The following is a 21,735-nucleotide window of genomic DNA, read 5'->3' on the forward strand; positions in this document are numbered from 1 at the left end:
AAGAAAAGACCAAATTAATAAAAATTACAAACATTAAAGACTATAAAATTATTTTACCATTTTTTAATTGCTACATTGATAATTTTAACCGCAAAATTAGATGTTTAAATTAAAAAAAATATCAATAAAAGTGTGATATGTTTCTTTTTTAGATATTAAATCGACAATTACATACGTGCTTATGAATTAATATTCATGTTTTAAATATATTTCACATTCGATTTGAGTTGACATTTAATATATATATGTAATTTATCAGTAAATTGATGCAAAAAATCTTATTAATACAATACTGATACTTTAAAAATTTTGAATAAAATAAAATTTAAAGTTTGAGACCAATTTAAAATCTTATTAATATAATACTTGGTGTTGTTTTGCTTAAAATGAAATTATTTTTTGTAATAGCGGCGTTTTTAAAATCCCGCTCAATCTCAAAAAAATTTATTTTTGATTACCCGCTGATTACTCCCTCTCCTTCTCATCTCCGTCGTGTGCCCTAAATACCCCCAAATAAAAGATTGTACTTAATTCTTCTTCCCTTTTTATCTCAAAATTTGCCCCCAAATTTCCCATTTCCAGCAACACAAGTCAATACACCTACGCCAATCACACTTCCTCCTGCTCAATAGGTGTTCTTTTTTATTTCTGTTGCTTTTGATTTTGATTTTTTGTTTCTTTGATTGATTAGATGTTGGGGCAATCCTTGTGGAAGACACGACCTGCACATTGGAGCTTTTCAAAGTTCTCTCCTATTGCCAGAAAAGAGGTATTTCAGTTGTTCATTTCTCCCTTTGTTTTTGTTTAAAATGTGATTTTCTCCACGTTTATGAGCTAAGTACCGTTGAAAGAAATTTGGGCTTGTCTTAGGATTATTTCTTTTTCCTGCTACAATTCTCCCATGGCTGTTGGCTAGACTCAAATTACAAGTTAAACAGTGAAAGCCAAATCATAACTGAATACAAATGGATAAACAACTAAACAGTATGACTTAATTCTAATAATTAAAAGTAGTATTATGTACTTTATCTATAAGAAGGTTACGTTTTTTTATAAAAGTTGATTTACAATTTTCATTTTATTTCTTATATATTGCATCTAATTGCAATTTCTTTTCTTTTATTTTTTTAATTCGAGAAGCAAAAAGTAAGAAATACGAGTTTCTAATGTATTGAAATTGAGAATGTTGTAATTATTTTTGTTTCACCGCAGATGCACTATGCTCTTGACCAATTAGCATCCAATTCATCAGATGAGCAGGAAATCATTGGTACCCCAAATATGAATCATTTCGTTAACCGGGTCTTTGAATTACATAGAGATGAATTTGTTGAAACTTTGAATACTTTGAGAGAACAACCTGATAAGGCTTTTTCATTTTTTAATCGATTGAAAGAAGATGGGTTTTCTCATGATATTTGTACATATGCATCTATTATAAGAATATTGTGTCAGTGCTGCTGGGAAAGGAAATTGGATTTGGTGTTGTTGGAAATCATTAGGAGAAAGAAGCATTTAGGTTTTTATCTAAGTTATATTTCTACATTTTCTGTAATTGTTCTAGGTGATAGTGGGTATGTTTTATTTTATTTTATTTCTGCAGTCTTGATTTGTTTTTCTTATGATCTGTAGTTATTGGATTTCCTTTTCTTTTTCGTCATCCTAAATGCAATGCCGTTATCGTAGGGAAGTAGATTAAGGAGGTTTACCTCAAATATTTTATTTCTTGTGGTATGGAAACCAATGGAAAGTCTCTTAGAAAGCCTCAACACTTTTTTGGGGAAATATATTTTAGGACTTGTTTTGTATCTACTCCAATCATAATTTATTAACAACTGGTACCATCCTGATATTGGACATGTGATGTTAGTTGTTAATCGTAATTTATTAACAACTTGTTTCTTAGACAAGACACCTGTGAGCGAACTTTGAAAGGGTTGAAGCATGTCTTCCTTCTACTATTATTTGCTCAGATTGAAATAATGTATTTGATGCTATCTTTTTCTTGTTTGTTTTTCTACTCTAGAATATATTTTGTAGTTTTATTTTAATGCAAGAGTAGAAAAATGCAGTTTTCTATGATTATTAATATGATCTTTTGTCATATGTTCTTCAGAACAAGATATTACACAGCCGGATTGAAGCTATGCATATTCAGTTTGCTGAGAAAGATCGTGGTTCTGCACTTGCAGAGCTAGTGACAGTTTCAGGCATTGGAAATAATTGGTCATATCATATTTCTTAGTTACTCCTGTTTCCCATTAATATAACTTCAGAAACGAACCCCACTGGCACTGTTCGTGACATTTTCATTTCTTATTTGTGACAGGTGCGAAGGTTTCTCTACGTATCCAAGAACATATGACCTTATTCATGCTAATGGTGTCTTTAGCTTGTATCAAGATAAGTACTTCTCTTATCCATATTTTTCCAGTGTGCCATGTTTCATTAGGAATCAAAGTTGTCATTCAGCATATAATTCAATACACACATCCACTGTAGCCATGTTGCATCATTTAAGCCTTTTAAAATTAAGAAATAATAAATGGTAGTTTTTATGAAGTGAAGAGTTATATTTCAATGGCATTATGTGGAATATGGAAGTCTTTGTATGCTGAATGCGTTCTTGGAATGCCATTATCTATAGTTTCTAATCAATTGTATGGTATGTGTAAATGATTATATAGGTGATAGATAAATCTTGTGACACCTTTTCTTTCTTTGTTCACCTCACTTTATAGCCTATTTTTTTCCCTCCTGCGTTGGATCTTAATTTTTTTAAATCACATGATCTCAAATTTCAATTTCTTTTAACATTTATTGGAAGAATAATGTGGTCTCATTTGATTGTTTCTCCTATTGCTTCTACTCGTATTTCTTTTTGGATGAATAAATTTATTTATTTAATCCTCGTCATCCTGTACAATATCATGCTTGCAAGTTTCTGCTTTCCTGCTTATTGCTGATTTACTATCCTGTTATCCCTCTGTTGTTCTCCTTGATGTGGATATTTCTTGTGAAGAAGTACTTACATTTTGCTGTTTATTCATGCTTACAGGATAGGATCAAATGGTTTGGAGAACTCGTAAGCACTCCTCTGTCACTCCTAAACCAGTTGTTTAAATTATTTTCATAGCCTACTTTGATTGTTGTTATTTGTGGGAAAATTAGTCTACATTCTTTAAGCTGATCTTAAACTGCTTCCTACATTGTTTCAGCATTGGGAAGAAAGTTTGCGTGATGCACACACGTTTCGAAAACTTGTTCTGTTTCAGAACTTGGATCCAGCTTACTCTTCAGCAGAAGTGGAGGTAATATTTATTATGAATCACAATTAGGTTGTGTTTGAAGCATTTTGTATTTACACGGATAAATTTCTGTTTTCTTTCACTTTTCCTCTCCCTACATGTGTGGTTTGTACCTTTTATCTTTCTTATGAATAATGCATGTTTATATTGCAGGATATAGTTTGGAATGCCCTCAATGAAACTTGCAGAGCAAAGATAGTGTAGCAGACTGCATTGTATTTTTTATTATCTTGCAATGTGTATAGTCATAGGCAGGTTCAATTAGTCAGTCTGTTTCTCATATGTATTATTTATTTTAGTTTTGATTCTAAATTTTTATTTTTACTTTAATATTTACGACAACTTGAGTTCTAACTTTTGGATTTTAATTGTGTTATTAATTTATTATTTTAAATTTTAAAACTAAATTCATTAATTTTTATATTTAGTTTTAAAGTTAAAATTTTCATAGAAATTTTAATTTAAATAATATTTTTATTTATCTTTGAAAGTATATTTAAAGTTTAAATTTAAAAAATAAAAAATAAAACATAATATAATATTTATCATAAAATAAATATTATTTGATTAAAATGATTTTTTTTAAATGTTAATGTTTTTAGTGGCGTTTTTGCGAGAAGCGTTGCTAAAGCTTTGGTATATAGTGGCAATTGTAAAAAAAGAGTCGCTAAAGGCCTTGACCTATAGCGGCGTTTGTGGAAAAAGCGCCGCTAAAGGTCTTGAGCTATAGCGGCGTTTTTGGGAAAAGCGCCGGTAAAGATCTTGATCTATAGTGGCGTTTTTGGGAAAAGCGCTGCTAAAGGTCCTGATCTATAGCGGCGTTGACAACAGTGCCATTTTTTGCGGCGCTTTCAAAAACGCCGCTAAAAACCTGTTTTGGTGTAGTGATATCATCAAACACCCAAGCAAAGCAATCAACCATTCAAAATTCTATTCATACCATATTTGACATAATTTACTAACTTTCAATTCCTTAAGTTACCAATTTGAAGCTAAGAACATATGAACATTATGCTAAGCTATTTTACCAACTTTACCATAATTAGAACCACATATATATACAACTATCCATCATTTCACTAAGAAACCAAAATATCATCACATCATGAACATATCAACAAAGGACCTCCCAGGTACATGCCATTATAAAATATAACATCACCACACTTGAGTCCAGTATTCGTTTTTGGATATTGAATCTGCAGCAAATCGAAAAGTACCTAACCTAGGCACGGAGAACAAAATCGCATGCTGAGTAAAACTCAGTAGTATTTCTATAATCAAACAATAAAACATGTTATAAAGGTTATAATGCATTTTAACATGTCAATATACAATTCCTATTACATCATCAAATTATGCAATCCATTTACATAACTTAAACCGAGCTTATAAACTAATATCCATTATCTACCATTGTTTCAATTTCTTTATACTCAATTTCTCAGTTCTACAATATAATTTCATCAACCAATTAAATCACATATGTAACAGTATAATTCATCACTAATTGAACTCAATTGCACAACTATAACAATATATCATATTTTCAAATCTATTCAATTTAGTCTTTATCACAATAAGTAATTCGAATCAGTTCAATTTAGCTAGTTCTAACATTTCCAGCTTACCGTATGTCATTACCATGCAGCTCAATTTGTGAATGTAACAATTGAAAAGATCTAGATTATAGAAATACAAATCGTATAATTCGAGCTACTCGACGTCGACCTTGTCTTTCTCCTTCTTACTCGAGGATTCCAGAACAATGTTTGTTAAGAAATAAAATAATTACAATTTAATTAAAAATACACAACTTAATTACAAAAAATTCAATTTTTCTACCATATTTTGTTTATTCTTCAATTTAGTCCTTAAACCGAGACAAATTTTAATCTTTACACTTAACCTCAAATTTTTATACAAATTTCACTCCAAGCTAAATTTAGATCCCTATTTTTAATTCTACCCTTTAATTTTAAATTTTTCATAATTTAGTCCCTATTGCTCAAAATTAACAATTAACTCCACAATTTAGTCCTTTTCCACTTCTAACTTAAAAATCTATCTATTTAATCCCTGATACTTAAACTATTCAATAATGGCAACATCCAAAATCTTGAACAATACTAAAAATTACAACATGGGTTGAGTAGCCCTAGATACCGAGATTCCAAAAACATAAAATTTACAAGAAAAAGACTAAATTGCACTAACCAATTTGAATTTGAACCCTTAAGTACCTTAGCCATGCGCCTCTTCTCTCTTTTCTTTCTTTTTTTTCTATTAGTTTGCATGTAATTCTCTTTCCACTTTCTTTATTCTTTCTTTTATTATATTTTCATTTTATTATTATAACATATATATAATAAGTTAATATATATAAATATATATATTCATCATTAATGCCGTCCACTTCAACAAAAATAAATGGTTATTTACTATTTTAGTCCCTTTAATTTATTTCAATTTATAATTTAACTTTTAACTTTTACACGATTTAGTCATTGTATCTTAATAACTCCTAATTTCACAAGAACTATTTAACCAAAATCTAATTCACTACTAAACTACCAGTTCACGAAAACGAGGTCCTGATACCTCAATTCCCCACTAACTTTATGTCTAATACACTCGTACCTTGTCTAATATTTCACATAACCAAAATTATTAGACCAAACCTCAATATAATATTGTAATACCCTCGTAAATATTAATAAATAATATTCACAATTTCTATCATCGGAAAAAAAACATTTCAAAAATATCGTTTTTGACTTCACTAACTTTTGGGTCATTACATAAACGATAGCTTGAGTAACAGATTAAGTAGACTTTTAGGGTTTCAAAAGGTGCAAGAGTTGGGCTCATATTTAGGAATCTCGCTTTTCCACAATAGAGTCACTAATGCTACTTTAAGATTTGTGGTTGAAAAAGTCAGAGCTAAGCTAGCAATTGGGACGCAAAACAACTCTCTATGGCGGAAGGTTCACCTTGGCACAATCAGTTATTTTCTCTATTCCAGATTATTTTATGCACTCCATAAATATCCCAAAAGGAGTATGTGAGGAGATTGAATGATTGGCAAGACAATTCATTTGGGGGTCTAGTACCGGTGGACGAAAACTAGCATTAGTAGATTAAGGCTCCATATGTCAACCCCGACTATAAGGTGGTTTATGACTTCGACACTTGGAAATGACTTCGACGAAAACTAGCATTAGCAGATTAAGGCTCCAAAACATTTCATTTTTACTAAAGCTAGGGTATAATTGTTGGGAAATGTACCCATATTGTAGTAAACATGTAACTGTTTTTATTTATTTGAACGATGAATAAATAAATAAAGTTAATTTGACATTTCACTAGTATATCTTTTGTATTTATGTCTTTTATATTTTGCATGCATGGTGAAATTGTGACAAGTAATATTAGCTCATTGATTGTCTAAAATTCAAACTGAAGATGTGGCATTGTAAAGAATATTTACATTGCGAGAAAGATAACTTAATTAGTAGATAATCTAAATGAGTCCGTAATCCCGTAAAAGAATCAAAGTGAGCATTTGATTCAAATACTAAGAAAGATTATTATGTCGTCTACAATTCCAATTGGGGATGATGGTTAGTCTTGGCTATCGGAGCAGTTGAGGAATCAAGGATATCATATGAGGGTAACACATACATAACGAGGTCATTGGACAAAGCAGTTGGATGAATTGCTTTCGTAAAGAGTATACTATAAGGAGTTTTCAATTGTGGTACTTCTTGTGGAATGACTCTATGATTAAGTAATTGCGAATTATTGGAACGATGCTTCTAGACATAATTGCAAACACCACAGCCTAATTGTAAAGGTCCAATTGGTCCATTCGCTAGCTCAACAAAAGCTCGATTGGACTGCATTTGAATCAGAAGAAAATTTTACGACTTCGGGAATAATTTAATTGAGTTAATTTATTCGATGTGGAGTTAAATTAGGTGGTTGTAAGAATCGTTCAACTAGAGAATTTGATTAAAGAATTTTCTTGAAAAATTAATTTGGAAAATCTAAGTGATTTTTGGAAAAATTAATTTTGATCAAGTAAAATTAAATTAATCAACTCAATTTAAATTAATATGATATTTTTAGAAGTTAATTTTCAAGCCAGACAATTAGCGCAATGGGTAATTGAACTTGAAAATTTGATCTGAGATCGTAAATTGGGCTCGAGAGCCTAAAAATCGAGACAAGACCCAAAAATTGGTCGAACCGGGCCTAGTATGTAAAACCGAGCTAACGTTCCAACCAGTGACTAGACCAGACTAGTCGTGTCGTCATTGACCCGGATCGATCTAGCACGGGGTGTCGTAATGTTGTTGCACCTGAATCACCAGACACGGAGGTGCCGGTGCCGGTGCCGGTGACTGCGACAGCGGCGTCCCAGTGGCTGACGGTGGTTGGTCGTTGGTGGTTTAGTAGTGGAAGAGTTACATTCCTACTGGAATTCTACAAGAGAATTTGATTTCAGATTAATTATTCCAAAAATAATATTGTTTTAATAGTTTAATATTAAATTAAATTTAATACTTATTTTAATAGTATTTTATTAATTTAATATTAAAGTGATTATCTTAATATTAAATTTAATTTAATGTTTATCTTGTAGATAAACATTCTAGTATTTTAATAAGATTTAACATTAAATTTAATATTAAAGTGGTTAAGTTTAATCATAGTCGAACTCTCTAAACTCTCTCTATATAAAGAGAGTCTTGGGTCATTATTTTTCACAAATTTGAATTCAAGAGAAAGTTGTACAGAGAACATTCTCTAAAGAGATTATTCTAGAAAATTTTTAGAGATATTTTTTTGATTTACAACTTGACTCAAAAGTTTAGAAAAATTACAAAATTACCCCATTGGTAATTTTGTGAAATTTTTTCATTCGAAGCAAGCCCACACTCGACAGACGTGGGATTGAGGAAAGCGGAGAAGACTACTCGGTCGAAGTGTTCATCCTAGACAAATCGAAAAGGTACAGTTTTGATTAAGTGTTTATTACTTTAGATATCACAACCAAGATCTTGTTTTGGAAAGAAAATTAACATTTTTGGTTTTTCCCTAAATTTATTTTCCGCTGTATTTTTCAAACCCATTTTTCCAACAATAATTTGGTCACCAAAGAGGTGGATCTCTAGGTCAGGGTTTTACCTTCTAAATATAAGGTTAAAAAAATGATCCCAGAAGATATCAAGAAAGGAAATTGCTCAGTTATTTGGAGAGGGATTACAAAGGTGTGCCTATTACTAAATGAAATTTTGTGCTGGTTTGTTGGAACAGGAACCTCAGTTCGCTGTTGGGAAGACCCTTGGATCCCAAAAATAGGACTGTTAAAGATGTATATATCCCCCATAAATAGGCCAAACACAGATTGTTTTCTCTAAGATATGGTAGCAGAAGATGGTGCATGGAATATGAAAGATTTTAAGTGAAGATTGTCGGATGAGATAGTTAAAAGGATTGTTAGTATCCCTCCACCACATCCCCTAGCTGGACCCGATAAAATCTTTTGGATTCATACAATATCTGGAAGATTTTTGATAAGAGTGCATATCACATGTTAAAAGCAGATACATGGGACGCAAGAGATACAAAGTGGAAAACCGTCTGGAAGTATCAAGGACCACATTGTGTTCGCTTCTTCTTATGGCTCGTTCACCGACAAAGACTTCTCACTATTTAGGAGCGAGTACGAATGGGTATTAGACAAAGTATGTCATGCCCACTCTGCCACCATGATATTGAAGATATTTTACATGTCCTTAGGGATTGCCTGGGCACCAAAAACATTTGGAAATACTTTGTGCCAAAGGATTGTCAGTCATAGTTTTTTTCGAAAGTCCCTTCGATTGGGTCAAGGCAAATATGGAGAATCCTGGATGGACGGAAGGGATTTGGGTGCCTTGGTCGACTCTTTTTGGTTTGTTAGCATGGCGTGTTTGGAAAAATAGGAATCTCTTTGTGTTCCTAGGTATATCTTGGAACTTTATGGAAACTATTAAGATTTCAATGAATTGGGCAAAACAGTATAATATAGTGCACAATTTAGAAACATCCAGAGGTAATAGTTTAGAGAATGAGGTTTAGGCAAATCTTGGAATGATAGGGTTAGTAATTTTTAGAGTTTTAGGTAATTAGTTTAGTTAGGATTTGTTTTACAAAAAAAAATTATGTTAGTGTAAAAAATTCTAATCAAGTAAAAAAATTGACAAAAAAAATTCAAGGAAAAGTTAAACATTTTTAATTCGTTAACAACAACTTAAGCTTTTAAATATGTTTTTAAACTGCTATATATACTATCACAATTTTTATTTTAAAATTATTATTTAAATAATTTTAATTTTAATTATTAATATTAATATTTATATTTTAAAATTATATTTTTAAGAAGTTAATGTTTTTTTATTTTATTTAAGGTGGGGTTTACGTTATAATTTTTTTATAGAGTATTTTTTAAATAAGTAAAAGAAGATAACTTTTCTCATTTTTCAATTCAAAATATTTTTTTGAATTAAGATTAAATTTAAAATTTAAAAATATTATATTTAACTATCAAAATTATTTTTTAAAAAAACTATAAAAATTAAATAAAAACACAAATATGTCACTTGCCACATATATAGTCTACATACCTTGTTATATTATATATGATATTAAAAAATTAAAAAATGGTACGTAGCGCCATGTGGCTGCTCAACACTCAATCAATGGTAGTTAATGTCGGGTCAATGATCAATCATAATAATTTTTTAATATTTAAATATTTAATATTATTATTTTCTATTTTTTAATTTAAATTTAATTTTTTAATTTAAATAAAGCTAATTGTCACGTGACAGTTTTTCATTGGTCAAACATGCCACATGATGCTTTTCCATTAACCAAAGTTGCTTAACCGATTTTTGTAATGTTGGTTACAAAATGAAAAAAAATAGAGGAACTTGATACTTTAGGTACCAAGATGGGAAAATGGATATACTTCAACGGTTAAATCACGAATAAGCCTTTATTGTATGTTATTTTTAAACAAAAATTGATATTCTAAATACATGATTTCCACACATATACACATGTGGTAAAATTTCTAGATATAATATAATGTAATAGTACTAAGGAGATGAAAAGTGAAGAATGTTAGAATTCAGTTAGGATAAGAGGAACAAGATCTCTTTGCATCAATAAGAAAGCTTTAAAGTGAAAGCCAACCCCATTATGTACGTATTTTCGTGTCTAGTCCTTGTTCACAGTGAGTACTATTTTCCATCAATTTGTTACTATATTCCATTAGCAAACCGATTGAAAGACTAATATGTCTTCTATCAAATTCAATCAAAGAGATGTTTTATATTGGGCATCAGAGCGGATAACTCCCAGAAGATAGAGACATAAATGTGTCTGACGGTACATCGGACATGACCAAGTAGTGAAAAAACCATAAATTAATTATCAGATCATTTCTATACTTAGTGAGAAAGTTACATTCATTTTCGAATGTAACCCATTTCTCTAACTTCATCATTTCTATCCATTTTTGTTCATTTGATTTAACATGCAATTCATTTCTGGTTTCAACGAACTAGTAGGGAGACTAATTAGAAATATGTGATTAGGGCTCAAATAATTTATGATTAAGTTCCCGCTTTTCACCTATTAATTATACACTCATTTTGTCACGAAGTCATTCCACTATAGTATTGTGATTGAGCTCTCCCTAATGACATGTCATTATGAAAGCTACTGAATTAGTGTTCATCCAATGACCTTGTCATAAGTGTGCTACCCTAATAGGATATCCTTAATCTCTTTAGGACAAATTCGTTCTCCCATTATGATCATATTTTATCTCATGGTAACCATTACATCTTCCTTCATGAAATGTCAATTACTATCAAATAGTAATTAAATCATTCATCACAAAGATGAACGGACCGTGACCATGTTTACTTTTCATCTACCATGTAATGTCAATGAGAGGATATCATTTACCCATGTCTTGGCTATGAATTCCACTATTATGAATGATGCTACATACTGCAGAAGTCATATGCCCAACGCACCAATGCTCAATTCATTATCTATTCAAACTCAGACTTTTACTTACATTAAAGTATATGAGTCACACACAACAGTCTGTCATTCATTCAGGATTAAGGTATGCCACACTATGAACGTCACAAGTGAATAAATCCATAAACAGATTTAGGATCTATTCTGCTTGGGTTCAATCTGATGTATTGTCAATGCAGTCAATCACATCTATGTCTCTATCTTCTGGGAGTCATCCGCTTCGATTCCCAAGACAAAACATCACTTCAATTGGAGTTGATAGACGACATATTAATCTTTCAATTAGATTACTCATTTCTGATTATACTAAGGACATGTTTAGGTTCGTCTACTAATTTAAGCTATATTTTCGTATTACGACCCGACCACGTAATACTGCTTAGTATTAATTAAACATCAGACAATGAGTGGGTTAATTTTTGCTTCTATTTTGCTTTACATGCCAAAACCACATGGAAAACCATACTAAGGATATTAATGTAATTCATGAATAATTTTATTAATCAATCTGTTCGAAAAAATTACAAGTATACAAACAAATATACTCTACTTAGGGCACCATATCCAACACTCTAATCCCATTCCCCGCTTGTGCTCACAATATCTAACACCATAACCTTATTATCTGCAATCACTAAGTTGCAATAGTTTTGGACTAAATGACCATTCGCAATCCATGTATCAAACCAAAATTGTATCGACCTACCATCACCTATAGTCCTACATATATGGTTCCTTATTTGCTGCCAAAAACGCGCTAATGATTTCCAAACAAAAGACAAGCTTATAAATACTTAGCAAGCATCCTACTTTAAATTATATTTGCACCGCAAAATACATACCCAATAAGTATCCATACTAGTGAGAAGCTTAAAACCCAACTTCATCAAAAAGCTATGATTCTGTTCTCGTAATAGCCGAACACCCAACCCCTCACATTCGGATGGTTGACACCCTCCCCCCCAACCTACTAAAGTTGGCTTCTGCTTCCTTGTTTGTGCACCCCAAGTAAAACTTCAGGCCAACTTCTCAATTGTCTTGCAAATGTTAATCGGGAGAGAAATAACCAACATAAAATACCTAGGGATGGCTAAAAGCACCGACTTAGCGAACGTAATTTGTCTCGCCATAGATAGCAGTGACACATTCCAAATATTAAGCTTCTTATTGACTTTCTCCACAACAAACTAAAATGTAGAAACCATAACCCATTGGTGAAAAAACAGAAGCCTTAAATATGTGCCCAAGTTCATCGTTAAATGAAAGCCTAGACGATGCACAATGTCATTTGCCACACACTTATTCACATTAGATGAAAAAAACACTTGAGTTTTAGCAGAGTTAACCTTGTGACCCAAACAACACAAAACTCATTGAGAACATTCTCCACCACCAAAAAGCTTGTTCCATGGATGCCTCACAAAAAAACAAAAGATCATTCGGGCATCAACTTGGTTAAGGAAATTAAAAAAAATATCATTTCGTAATTAAAATCAATTATATTATCGGGAGTATTTAATCTTTATATTTAAAAAACCTCAATTAAAAATTTGCATGTGATTGGATTTAAACCGTGCTATTTACATCAATAAAATATTAATTATTTTAGGTTGATTTTCTTCTATTGAATCATTCTTTTTCATATAGATAGCATTTGAAGAATTCTCCGATCTTTCATTTACTATAGTTAAAAATTAATTCAATTCAATTGATTCTTTTTTAATTAAAAACTCTATTATTTAATTTATCACTGCTGTTAGAAACACATTTTTATGGTTGGTAGCTAAAATATACTGTAACAATCAAATGTACAATGCATGGGGGGAATCTTCAACGTTATACATGCATGTTTTTATTTACAAGATTCTGTTTGCTTTGTACGATTTTGAAGAAAACGAACCAACCCCATTGTTAGCTTTCAAGGAACCTTCTTCCTCCAACTACAAACATACCTTTGAACTCCATATACATTGTGTTGGAGACTTCTCTACTACTACAAAACCATTGTCATATGTGTTCCCATGATATTTCAAATTCGAAGTAATCAGAAATATAAATAATTCAAACTTGATATATAAAATTCAAGCCTCAAATCCAAATGAAGTGAATTTAAAACCACACAAACAAATAACTTAGAAAATCCAAATTCAAAAATAATTCTAAACTCAAAAAAAGAAATAATCCAGATCCAAAATTGACTTGAACTAAAATCACTCACAATTTCAAAACCTAAATTGACTTTATCCACAAGTTGTCCATTAATTCCAATCAAATAAATAGAGACAAACAGTAGCAAAATAGTGACGACCACCATCATCAACCATGATTTTTGAGTTTTTTTTTTAAATATTTGTGTTCAATATATATTTTATCATTTTTGTAAAGTGTAATCTTATAATTATGTAAGATAAAAATAAAAGCTATCTTATCAATAATATAGATAAGATATCATCCATGTTTAAATGTTGCATAGCATAAGCTAATACATATATTTAGTTGGTTGGTATAACTACTAGCTTTAAAAGGACGACTATTTGGGTGAGGTCACATGGGTTTGTTTATAATAATCTAATCATCTTAAAATTATGATTTTATATTTCATTCAGTTGTTTTATTAAAAATCTTTATTAGTATTATGTAATTAAGATGATAGTAAATAGAGTGGTGAGAAGCTTCTCTTTGAATTTAACTGTATTAACTTTGGGAGCGGAACGTCGGCGTTCTACTTTGGCGGCCCAATTCAAGGTAATAACTTTTGTACAATAGCTAAAGTCAAACTTTGACTCCATATGGGTTGGCGATGGGCTCACCCACTTAAAAACAACGCCCAACACAGGGTTCGAACCCACTGTACCGGTTGAGCTACATGAACTTCATTGTTATGTGACCACGTAGCTCTTTTTTATTATTACAATTAGGCCGAAGAAGCGCATATAAACCCATCATTCCTTGTATGAAAGCATACAAGTGGGAAAGCTTATATATTACAAATCATCACTGACTGGCAACATTTATACATATTTACACACTTTCCTCTATCCTATACAAAACTAAAAAGAAAGGTATCTAACCTACCTTCACCTAAATTTTCATGTATAATTCAGTCATACATTAGCATCGGAACCGTAATCCCTAGGAATTGGAATGGTAATCGATTGTCAGATTCGTGATATAAGACGTAATTGAAATCAGATAAGCCTTCCAATTGTGTTGTCAAAGGTGGAAGGTAAACGGTTTTGTTGTGAAATGTGCGTTCTAAGGCTACATTCTTTCACCTGCTAATTATACAACCCTCAAGTTTTAACACAATATTTTATATATGCCGATTTCCTATGAAAACAGATAAAGAATTTTACCTGCATGCTTACAACTGCTGACAAAAGTTCTTTGCATTAATAAAGTAATAAGACCTCATTTGAACTTAAATTTCCAAGTTCAGATGCCAAATAATTTACTTTTGCTACCTATCATCCAAGGAAAAAAGATGCAAGCATAAAGGAACTGATCAAAATCATTAAAATCTGCATTTCATAAAGGATTAAAACCACTTCGATGGGAAGATCCATTGTCAAGGGTGAATCCATAAATTCTTTTCCTAGGACTGGAATTGTTTTATAAATTTTTGAAAGGTAAAATATAATTTTATCTTGTATTAATTTATAATTACATTATTTTTTAAGGGACTTAAATTTTTTTTGAAAGTTTGCATGTAAAAAAATGAAGAGAATGTGAAGGGAGAAAGAGGCATGAAAAAGCATTACCTTTGACACTAATGAGTGTATAGAGAATGTTGTTGCCTGCAATAAATCAACTGCTGAACAAATCGCATCCTATAATTTTGGGACATCAACCTGTACAAATAAAAAGACAAGTAAGATGTTTTTTTTAAGACCCAAACAAATTAAATTGGCAGCTAAAATGCCAAACCTTAAAGGAAATTATCAACACGCAGAAGAAGAAACTTACCTTTGCCCCATAAACTACTGGAAGGCGGACCATGCTAGCCATCAAAGCTTTAGTAGACCCAGACAAAGAACTGTAATAATCATGGTCCAGGATAGTCCATTCATCCAAAAATATCATCTACACTCATCAACAACAATAATGAGTAGTCATTAGATGAAAAAGCATTCGATTTCATAAACTGAAACATGCAATCAGAAATTTGAAAGAAACGATGTTATAAAAGACAAGAATATGAATTCCAATTTTCTTCAGATGAGCAGCTTCAAGCACAACTTTGGGGGGGGGGGGACACAGCCAAAGAGGCAGACAATGATAAACTAGCAATAATTGAGATCAACAAAATGATGAGAATAAGTAAAACAAATGAAGAGAAAATAAAGTCAATAATAAACACATCCATAGGGGAAAGATGGTTCTTTCTCTTTTTCTGTTTGATAGTAAATTGAACTTCATTAGATTAAGAGTAAATAGCATCCTTGGTTACAGAATTGTGGATAAAATGTGGGTATTCTTCCATCTAAATGATATCCTCAGTAAAAAGAGAATTGTTTAGCAAGCAAGTGTGCATTTTCATTGCCCTGACTTTTAACATGATGGAAATAACAAGGGAGAGATGGTTCTTACGTGCCCCTTGAGGATGGAAATCAGCTTTAAATTTTGCCTCAGCAACTATAACTCGGTTCTTTTGGCTCTAACAGATTCTCGCAGTTTTGAGGTAGTTGTCCATGCATTATGGAGAATTTTCTGTTATATGAACACGATAAAAGGATTCTTCCTCATATTTTAATGAAGATAAAAAAAACAATAACTGTAACTAATTTGAGAAACAAGAGATGGAAAATTTTATTTGAGGCAGCTGTCCATGCATTATAGAGGGTTTTTTGTTATCTGAAAAGATAACAAAAAGACTCATTGTCATATTTTAACTAACTATAATGAAGATAATTGACAACATAAATTGTTAGTATCCTGAGAAACAAGAGGACAGTTAAAAAAAACTGAAGCATCTTAAACAAAGCAAAGCAGAAAAAGATTAAGATGAATTAATTGTATCGAAAGTTAAGATATGAAAAAAATATCAATGCAACTTTTATTTCACTTGTTTCTCATTCCTGAGATGTCAATCAGTAATCAACCATAGCTATTCCAAAACACATGTAATCTGCAACCTCTGCTTGCCTCTAATTTGATCAAGTTGTTTCCAGCATAATGAATGCCCTCTTTGACTGGTTCTTTAGTGCAAAAAAAACAGCAACTGATGAACCAACATGCTCCTCTAGAACATTGAGCATTCTTGATTTCCAATATTATTTCAAAATCAAAACTTACTGATCCCAGTGTCTCATATGGCCTTTGGATTTGGTCTAAAGGAAAAACCTGTGAACATCAGGCATGCAATCTCTTTGATCCAATTCTATCTGTCATCACTTACCATAGATTGTACTAAAAATATCCCTTTACACTCTTATGGAAAATTTCTAATTTCACCAATACTGCAGCCTCTCTCCCTAACATGATTAAAATCATTTTAAGCCACAAAACAACTCTCACAGGCTACCTTCATACTACATAACTTCTACACCATAAAAGCAATTACAACAAAAAATGGCAGGGTGCCAAGTTCGATCAAGCAGAAGTGGCCCAAAGAATTTTAGCTCTACTAAGAACACCATTCTCTGTTTTTATCAGACATAATTCAATTGTTTGTCGGGACTGTTCTTGAGCTCTTTTTTTTAATTAAAAAAACCCTGAAATTCCAAACAGTAAGACAAAACAAATTGTGTGCAACCAGGCAACATTCTAAAAAAATTAACATTCTAAAAGTAAACTTAGCCAAAATCCTCAAAATGGTGTTCGTATGCAACGTTTAATGCTGCGAGCCGTACTACCAAAATTATAGTAAAAGCGAATTCCTATGAATATTATAATAGTAAAGCATGCAAACTTGAAGCATACAAACAACATACAAACACAACGAGAGAAATTGAAAGTCACTTCTTAGAGTTGTACCTCTGCGTTAGACCTTTGGGAAGACAGAGTAGCATCTACTCTAGCATTAACAAAACGCCACTGCAACCACCAGTTATGAAGTAGCCTCAACAAATTAGCATCCAAAACTTTGTTCTCCCCAATCTTAAAATCATTACCAACAAAGCTCAAAATCGACAGCCTAGTTACCAAATTATCATCCAACCCATTCCTCAGTCTAGGACTCATTCCCCTTGTTGAAGATGACCCAAGCTTACTTGGTGATGCAAGCCGAACTAGCCTATGAATTGGCAGTAACTATCCTCTGCTGTTTAATACAACGTTTGGAGACAAAAAAAGAGTATCAGTTCCAAACTTGTCTGGTACAATTAGCTTAGTGCACGCTGTATTTTTCTTAGAACGGGCGAGCCAGGATGGGACCGGCATACCCGATTAGCAGTCTGTTGCTAGGACCGAGTGGAGACCATTATTCCTTGAGGCCCACGCTTAACGTCTATCTTAGCGGAGGAACTTTGTGAAGAACCTGACGTACTACCAGAAGAAACACTTACAGTATCAAAAGCAGCGAGACCACGTTGAGCCTTAGATTCAATAGGAGTAACGGCTGTTATATCTCTATTCTCAACCATAGAATCTTGCAGTGGCCCAAGTACATTGCCATTAATAGAACCGTTTAATCTATTCCTCTCATCAGTGCAAGCCATGCTTCTACTAGTCACTGAGTTAGGTAGCCTTAACCTCGCCGGCCACCGCTCGGTCTTTGAAATTTTAGTTTGCTCTGTTCTTCTCATTTCCAGCATCGATTTGCACCTGTTGGTGGTTTCTTTCTTTGTGGGGCATGGTGATGGAGCTGGTGTAGCTTTGCTAACCTAGTCAGCAGTGTTGTTGTTAGCGTTGTCAGTTTTCAAAAGCATAGGTTTATTAGACGGCAGGGTCACCGCATGTCTCGTCTCCACCAATTGAGACCTCTTAATAGCCGATGAAGTCGTGTGTTTTATGGAAGAATTTGAGTGGGATGAGGAGGTGGACAAATATTTTCGGGAATTTTGAAGGGGTGGAGGGATGAAATTGTGGGGGTCGAAGGGCAACAAAGGAGGCAGTAACCCTTATTCTTCCCAGGCGTTTGCGATTTAGGGTAGCAGTAACCATTGGAGGCACTCACAAAATTCAATTCCACAGTCTGATCCTTTAATCTCACTCTCTTCCCAACACCTAAACATATCTAATCATAAACACCTCCAATTTTATATTGAAAAAACTAATAGGATTTAACAGATTTTATTCTTTAAACATCAAAACTCGGAATTTTCAGAGAGGAGAGAGTGAGAGGGATGTGGGAAAAGATTAGATTAGATTAGAAAGCATAGAGGTGGTAATGCTAGGAGTGGCCTATGTAGTATATATTTAGTTTGTAGTATGTAATTTAAAATGAAGGGAATCTATTGCAGTGGTGGGGTTTTATGGGGATGGATGAGTCGTGTGGAGGAGAGGCAACCTCTGTAGGTCTGTTACTAAACTACTTGCACGTGGCTGCCACATTTCTAGTTTCTTAACGAGAAATTACTTTATAAATTCTTTTACCATATTATTTATTTATGGTTCCTACTAAAGTAAATATATCATTTTTCACCGTATGGAAAAAATATAGACTTCAAACATCTCCATTGATTCTTTATTTCATAATTACCATTGCAAACATGCGTGGAAGATCTGAGTGGTTAAAGGCTCTAATGATTACCCATAATACGCAGGCCTTAATTGAAGGCTGAAATTGCAATAGCTCTAGAAGGCAATCGACAACAACTTGATTAACAGATTTGGAGTGACCGTATTTCGACAACAACTTGATCAATAGATTTAGAGTGACTGTATTCTGATAACGTGTTATGAAATAAAGAGAGATGGAGATAATAAAGAACAAAGAAAATATAAAAGGAATAGAAAATGTACTTTATTGATCAAATGGATGATTACAATGCTTCATCAGAGTCTCTATTTATAGGTATAAGAAGTATAAAGGAAGTATAAATTTAATTCTAATAACTATTAGAATTTAAAGTACATTAAAACTTTATCTTGATCATGATGGACATCCACTTAATAAGATATTCATAACAAAAAAAACTTATAAAAATCATTAAAATTTGTGATAATTATTAGATATTAATTAAAAACCATAAAAGTTTATAAAATTTAGAAAAAAAAATAATTTATTAAAATTGTTAAAAATTAATTAAAAACCATATAAATTATTTATTAAATGTTATTAAAATTATTTTTCTCATTTTTACTAAATTATTTAACTAATATAATTTACTTTTAAGTATATTTAACATTGGAATTATTTATTTTCTTATGCATACTATTGAAAGTTCTTTTAAAATGTTAGGGCTTCCTAATAATCAATGGCTTTTTTTTAATTAATGATCGGTGGCTATATTTTTATAAAAATGAGAAAAATAATTTTTATAAAATATTTATTTTTTAAATATGGATTTAATTAATTTCTAAAAAAAAGTCTAAATTAAATTTCTAATTTTTAACGATTTTTAATAAATTTTTTTAAAAATTTTATAAAAAATTTATGGTTTTAATTAACTTCTATTAATTATTATAAATTTTAATGATTTTTTATTATAAATTTTTATCTTTTTAATAATTCCAGGCTTGGACAACCATTTGCTCAAATACATTGTGTACTACAAAATTTTGGACTCCACAGAGCGCGAAGGGAGAGATGACGTTGAAATAATGAGTCGGTCGTTGAAGAAAGTTTGTATAAGGGAAACAAAGGAAAACCTAGATATTGTGATGGACATAACACCGATTGTTGAAAAGGTCCTATCATGGAGAGACAGGTTGGTGGGAATCGAGCTCAGAGCGGATGAAAGAATAACACCATTGGTTGGGGCAAATGGAGAAGGAGATTTTGAGATATCGAAAAATGATATTGAATGTTCATTGGTCAATGGCATCCTGTAACACCCCAAACCCGGCCTAGGAGTTATGACCGAAGCTGGCGGTGTCACATTGAGGTATTTAGTTTAAAACTTGTTGAAATCTTTAAAATCAATTAATCATTTTGTTATTAAACGGTTATTCCAAAACAAGTTGTTCATTTCCAAGCGTACATCACTAAAAACTAATCACTTTTAAAACGTTACAAATTTTCTAAAATCTCATTTATTGTGAAAACGTGGTGTCTTTGAAAATGGTTACCTTTTGAAAACCCGTCTTATTCTACAACTATCAGTTTATATCAAACTAAATAAATAAAAGCCCCAATTTAAAGTTTATAACTTTAAAGAGGTCTTTTTACATAAAAATACCCAAATTCAGTTACTCATAAATCAAAAGCTAAAAATGAAAGCTGATGCAGTTATGTGGCCACCTCCAAGTCCCTCGCAGCACCGAATCAACTATGGCTGAGGATTACCTGCACAGTTAAGAGGAGAGGTGAGTTTACGAAAACTCAGTATGTAATTCCTTATCAAACAGTCAGCATCATGAACAAAATAAGTCTAGGCCAAAGCCCTTTAACAGTAATAGTACAATGTGGGCCTAAGCCCGATACAGTATAAGTATGGTGCAAGTATGCATACCCATCCCAATCCAGCCAACACACCACCCGTACCAACCCAACACACCATATGGAGACAGAGTCGACCCACCCAACCTTCATACCAATATCGCAGCATAGCTGCCAGTAGTAAAAATACAGCAGAGCTGTCAATAGTCAAAATGGCTAAGAGCCGTAAACAGGATAGCTATAAGCTATAAACAGAATGGCTACAAGCCATAAGTACAGTAATGTGATTGGCACAAAGCCATCAGTAGCAGTGATATGATCGGCACACAACCATCAGTAATGGTAACATGATCAGCACAAAGCCATCAGTAACAGTGATATGATCAGCACACAGCCATCAGTAACAGTGAAATGATTGGCACACAGCCATTGGTAATGGTAATATGATCGGCACAAAACCATCAGTAACGGTATTATGATCGACACAAATCCATCAGTAATGGTACTACGGTCGGCACAAAGCCATCAGTAGCATCGCAGCAAAGCTGCCAGTAAAAATATAGCAGCAAAGCTGCCAGTAATAATATATGTGGCCAAGCCACTAGTAACAGTGATTGTGGCAGAGCCACCAGTATAGTACTTCCTCCATAACAGTATCCTAACCCCATGCAGTATGTTGTGTATGTAGAATGCCATGCTCAAAATCAGTCATTCAAATCACAGACAAATCAGTCATACCAAACATAGACAAATCAGTCATTTAACCATAGACAAAACAATCATTTAACCTCGAGGGAAAAAATAGTCATTTACCCACCAGGGCATTACGGTCAT

General features: G+C 32.3%; 2 protein-coding genes across 8 annotated transcripts; one reads left to right on the top strand and one right to left on the bottom strand.

Moving 5' to 3' along the window:
- The first annotated feature begins 453 nt into the window (after positions 1 to 453).
- On the top strand, positions 454 to 3,662 carry LOC107944899 (uncharacterized). 3 transcript variants are annotated; one of them, XM_041088516.1, is made up of 7 exons: positions 455 to 769; positions 1,213 to 1,270; positions 2,117 to 2,226; positions 2,330 to 2,407; positions 3,059 to 3,085; positions 3,219 to 3,311; positions 3,462 to 3,662. In XM_041088516.1, the coding sequence occupies exons 2-7, from the start codon at positions 1,253 to 1,255 to the stop codon at positions 3,466 to 3,468; spliced, it is 333 nt and encodes a 110-aa protein (XP_040944450.1). In that variant the 5' UTR covers positions 455 to 769; positions 1,213 to 1,252; the 3' UTR covers positions 3,469 to 3,662. The 3 variants fall into 3 exon arrangements, with proteins under 3 accessions (XP_040944449.1, XP_040944450.1, XP_040944448.1); XM_041088515.1 differs by lacking the exon at positions 1,213 to 1,270 and having other exon boundaries at positions 454 to 769; XM_041088514.1 differs by lacking the exons at positions 1,213 to 1,270; positions 3,219 to 3,311; positions 3,462 to 3,662 and having other exon boundaries at positions 465 to 769; positions 2,330 to 3,070.
- A 10,703-nt stretch (positions 3,663 to 14,365) lies between these two features.
- LOC107910314 (QWRF motif-containing protein 2) lies at positions 14,366 to 18,797 on the bottom strand. Of its 5 annotated transcripts, XR_001687594.2 has the most exons (6): positions 17,394 to 18,797; positions 16,008 to 16,127; positions 15,384 to 15,500; positions 15,179 to 15,268; positions 14,774 to 14,881; positions 14,366 to 14,692 (listed from the first exon to the last, which is right to left on the bottom strand). XR_001687594.2 is itself a non-coding variant. In XM_016838127.2 (4 exons), exons 2-4 carry the CDS (start codon positions 17,598 to 17,600, stop codon positions 15,248 to 15,250), a joined length of 345 nt encoding a protein of 114 aa, XP_016693616.1. In that variant the 5' UTR covers positions 17,601 to 17,679; positions 17,801 to 18,792; the 3' UTR covers positions 14,366 to 15,247. The 5 variants fall into 5 exon arrangements, 1 of the variants encoding a protein (XP_016693616.1); XR_005910241.1 differs by having other exon boundaries at positions 14,366 to 14,881; XR_001687590.2 differs by lacking the exon at positions 16,008 to 16,127 and having other exon boundaries at positions 14,366 to 14,881.
- Positions 18,798 to 21,735: the final 2,938 nt, after the last annotated feature.

This window comes from Gossypium hirsutum, chromosome D02, assembly GCF_007990345.1.
Source record: "Gossypium hirsutum isolate 1008001.06 chromosome D02, Gossypium_hirsutum_v2.1, whole genome shotgun sequence".
Classification (NCBI taxonomy): Eukaryota; Viridiplantae; Streptophyta; class Magnoliopsida; order Malvales; family Malvaceae; genus Gossypium; species Gossypium hirsutum.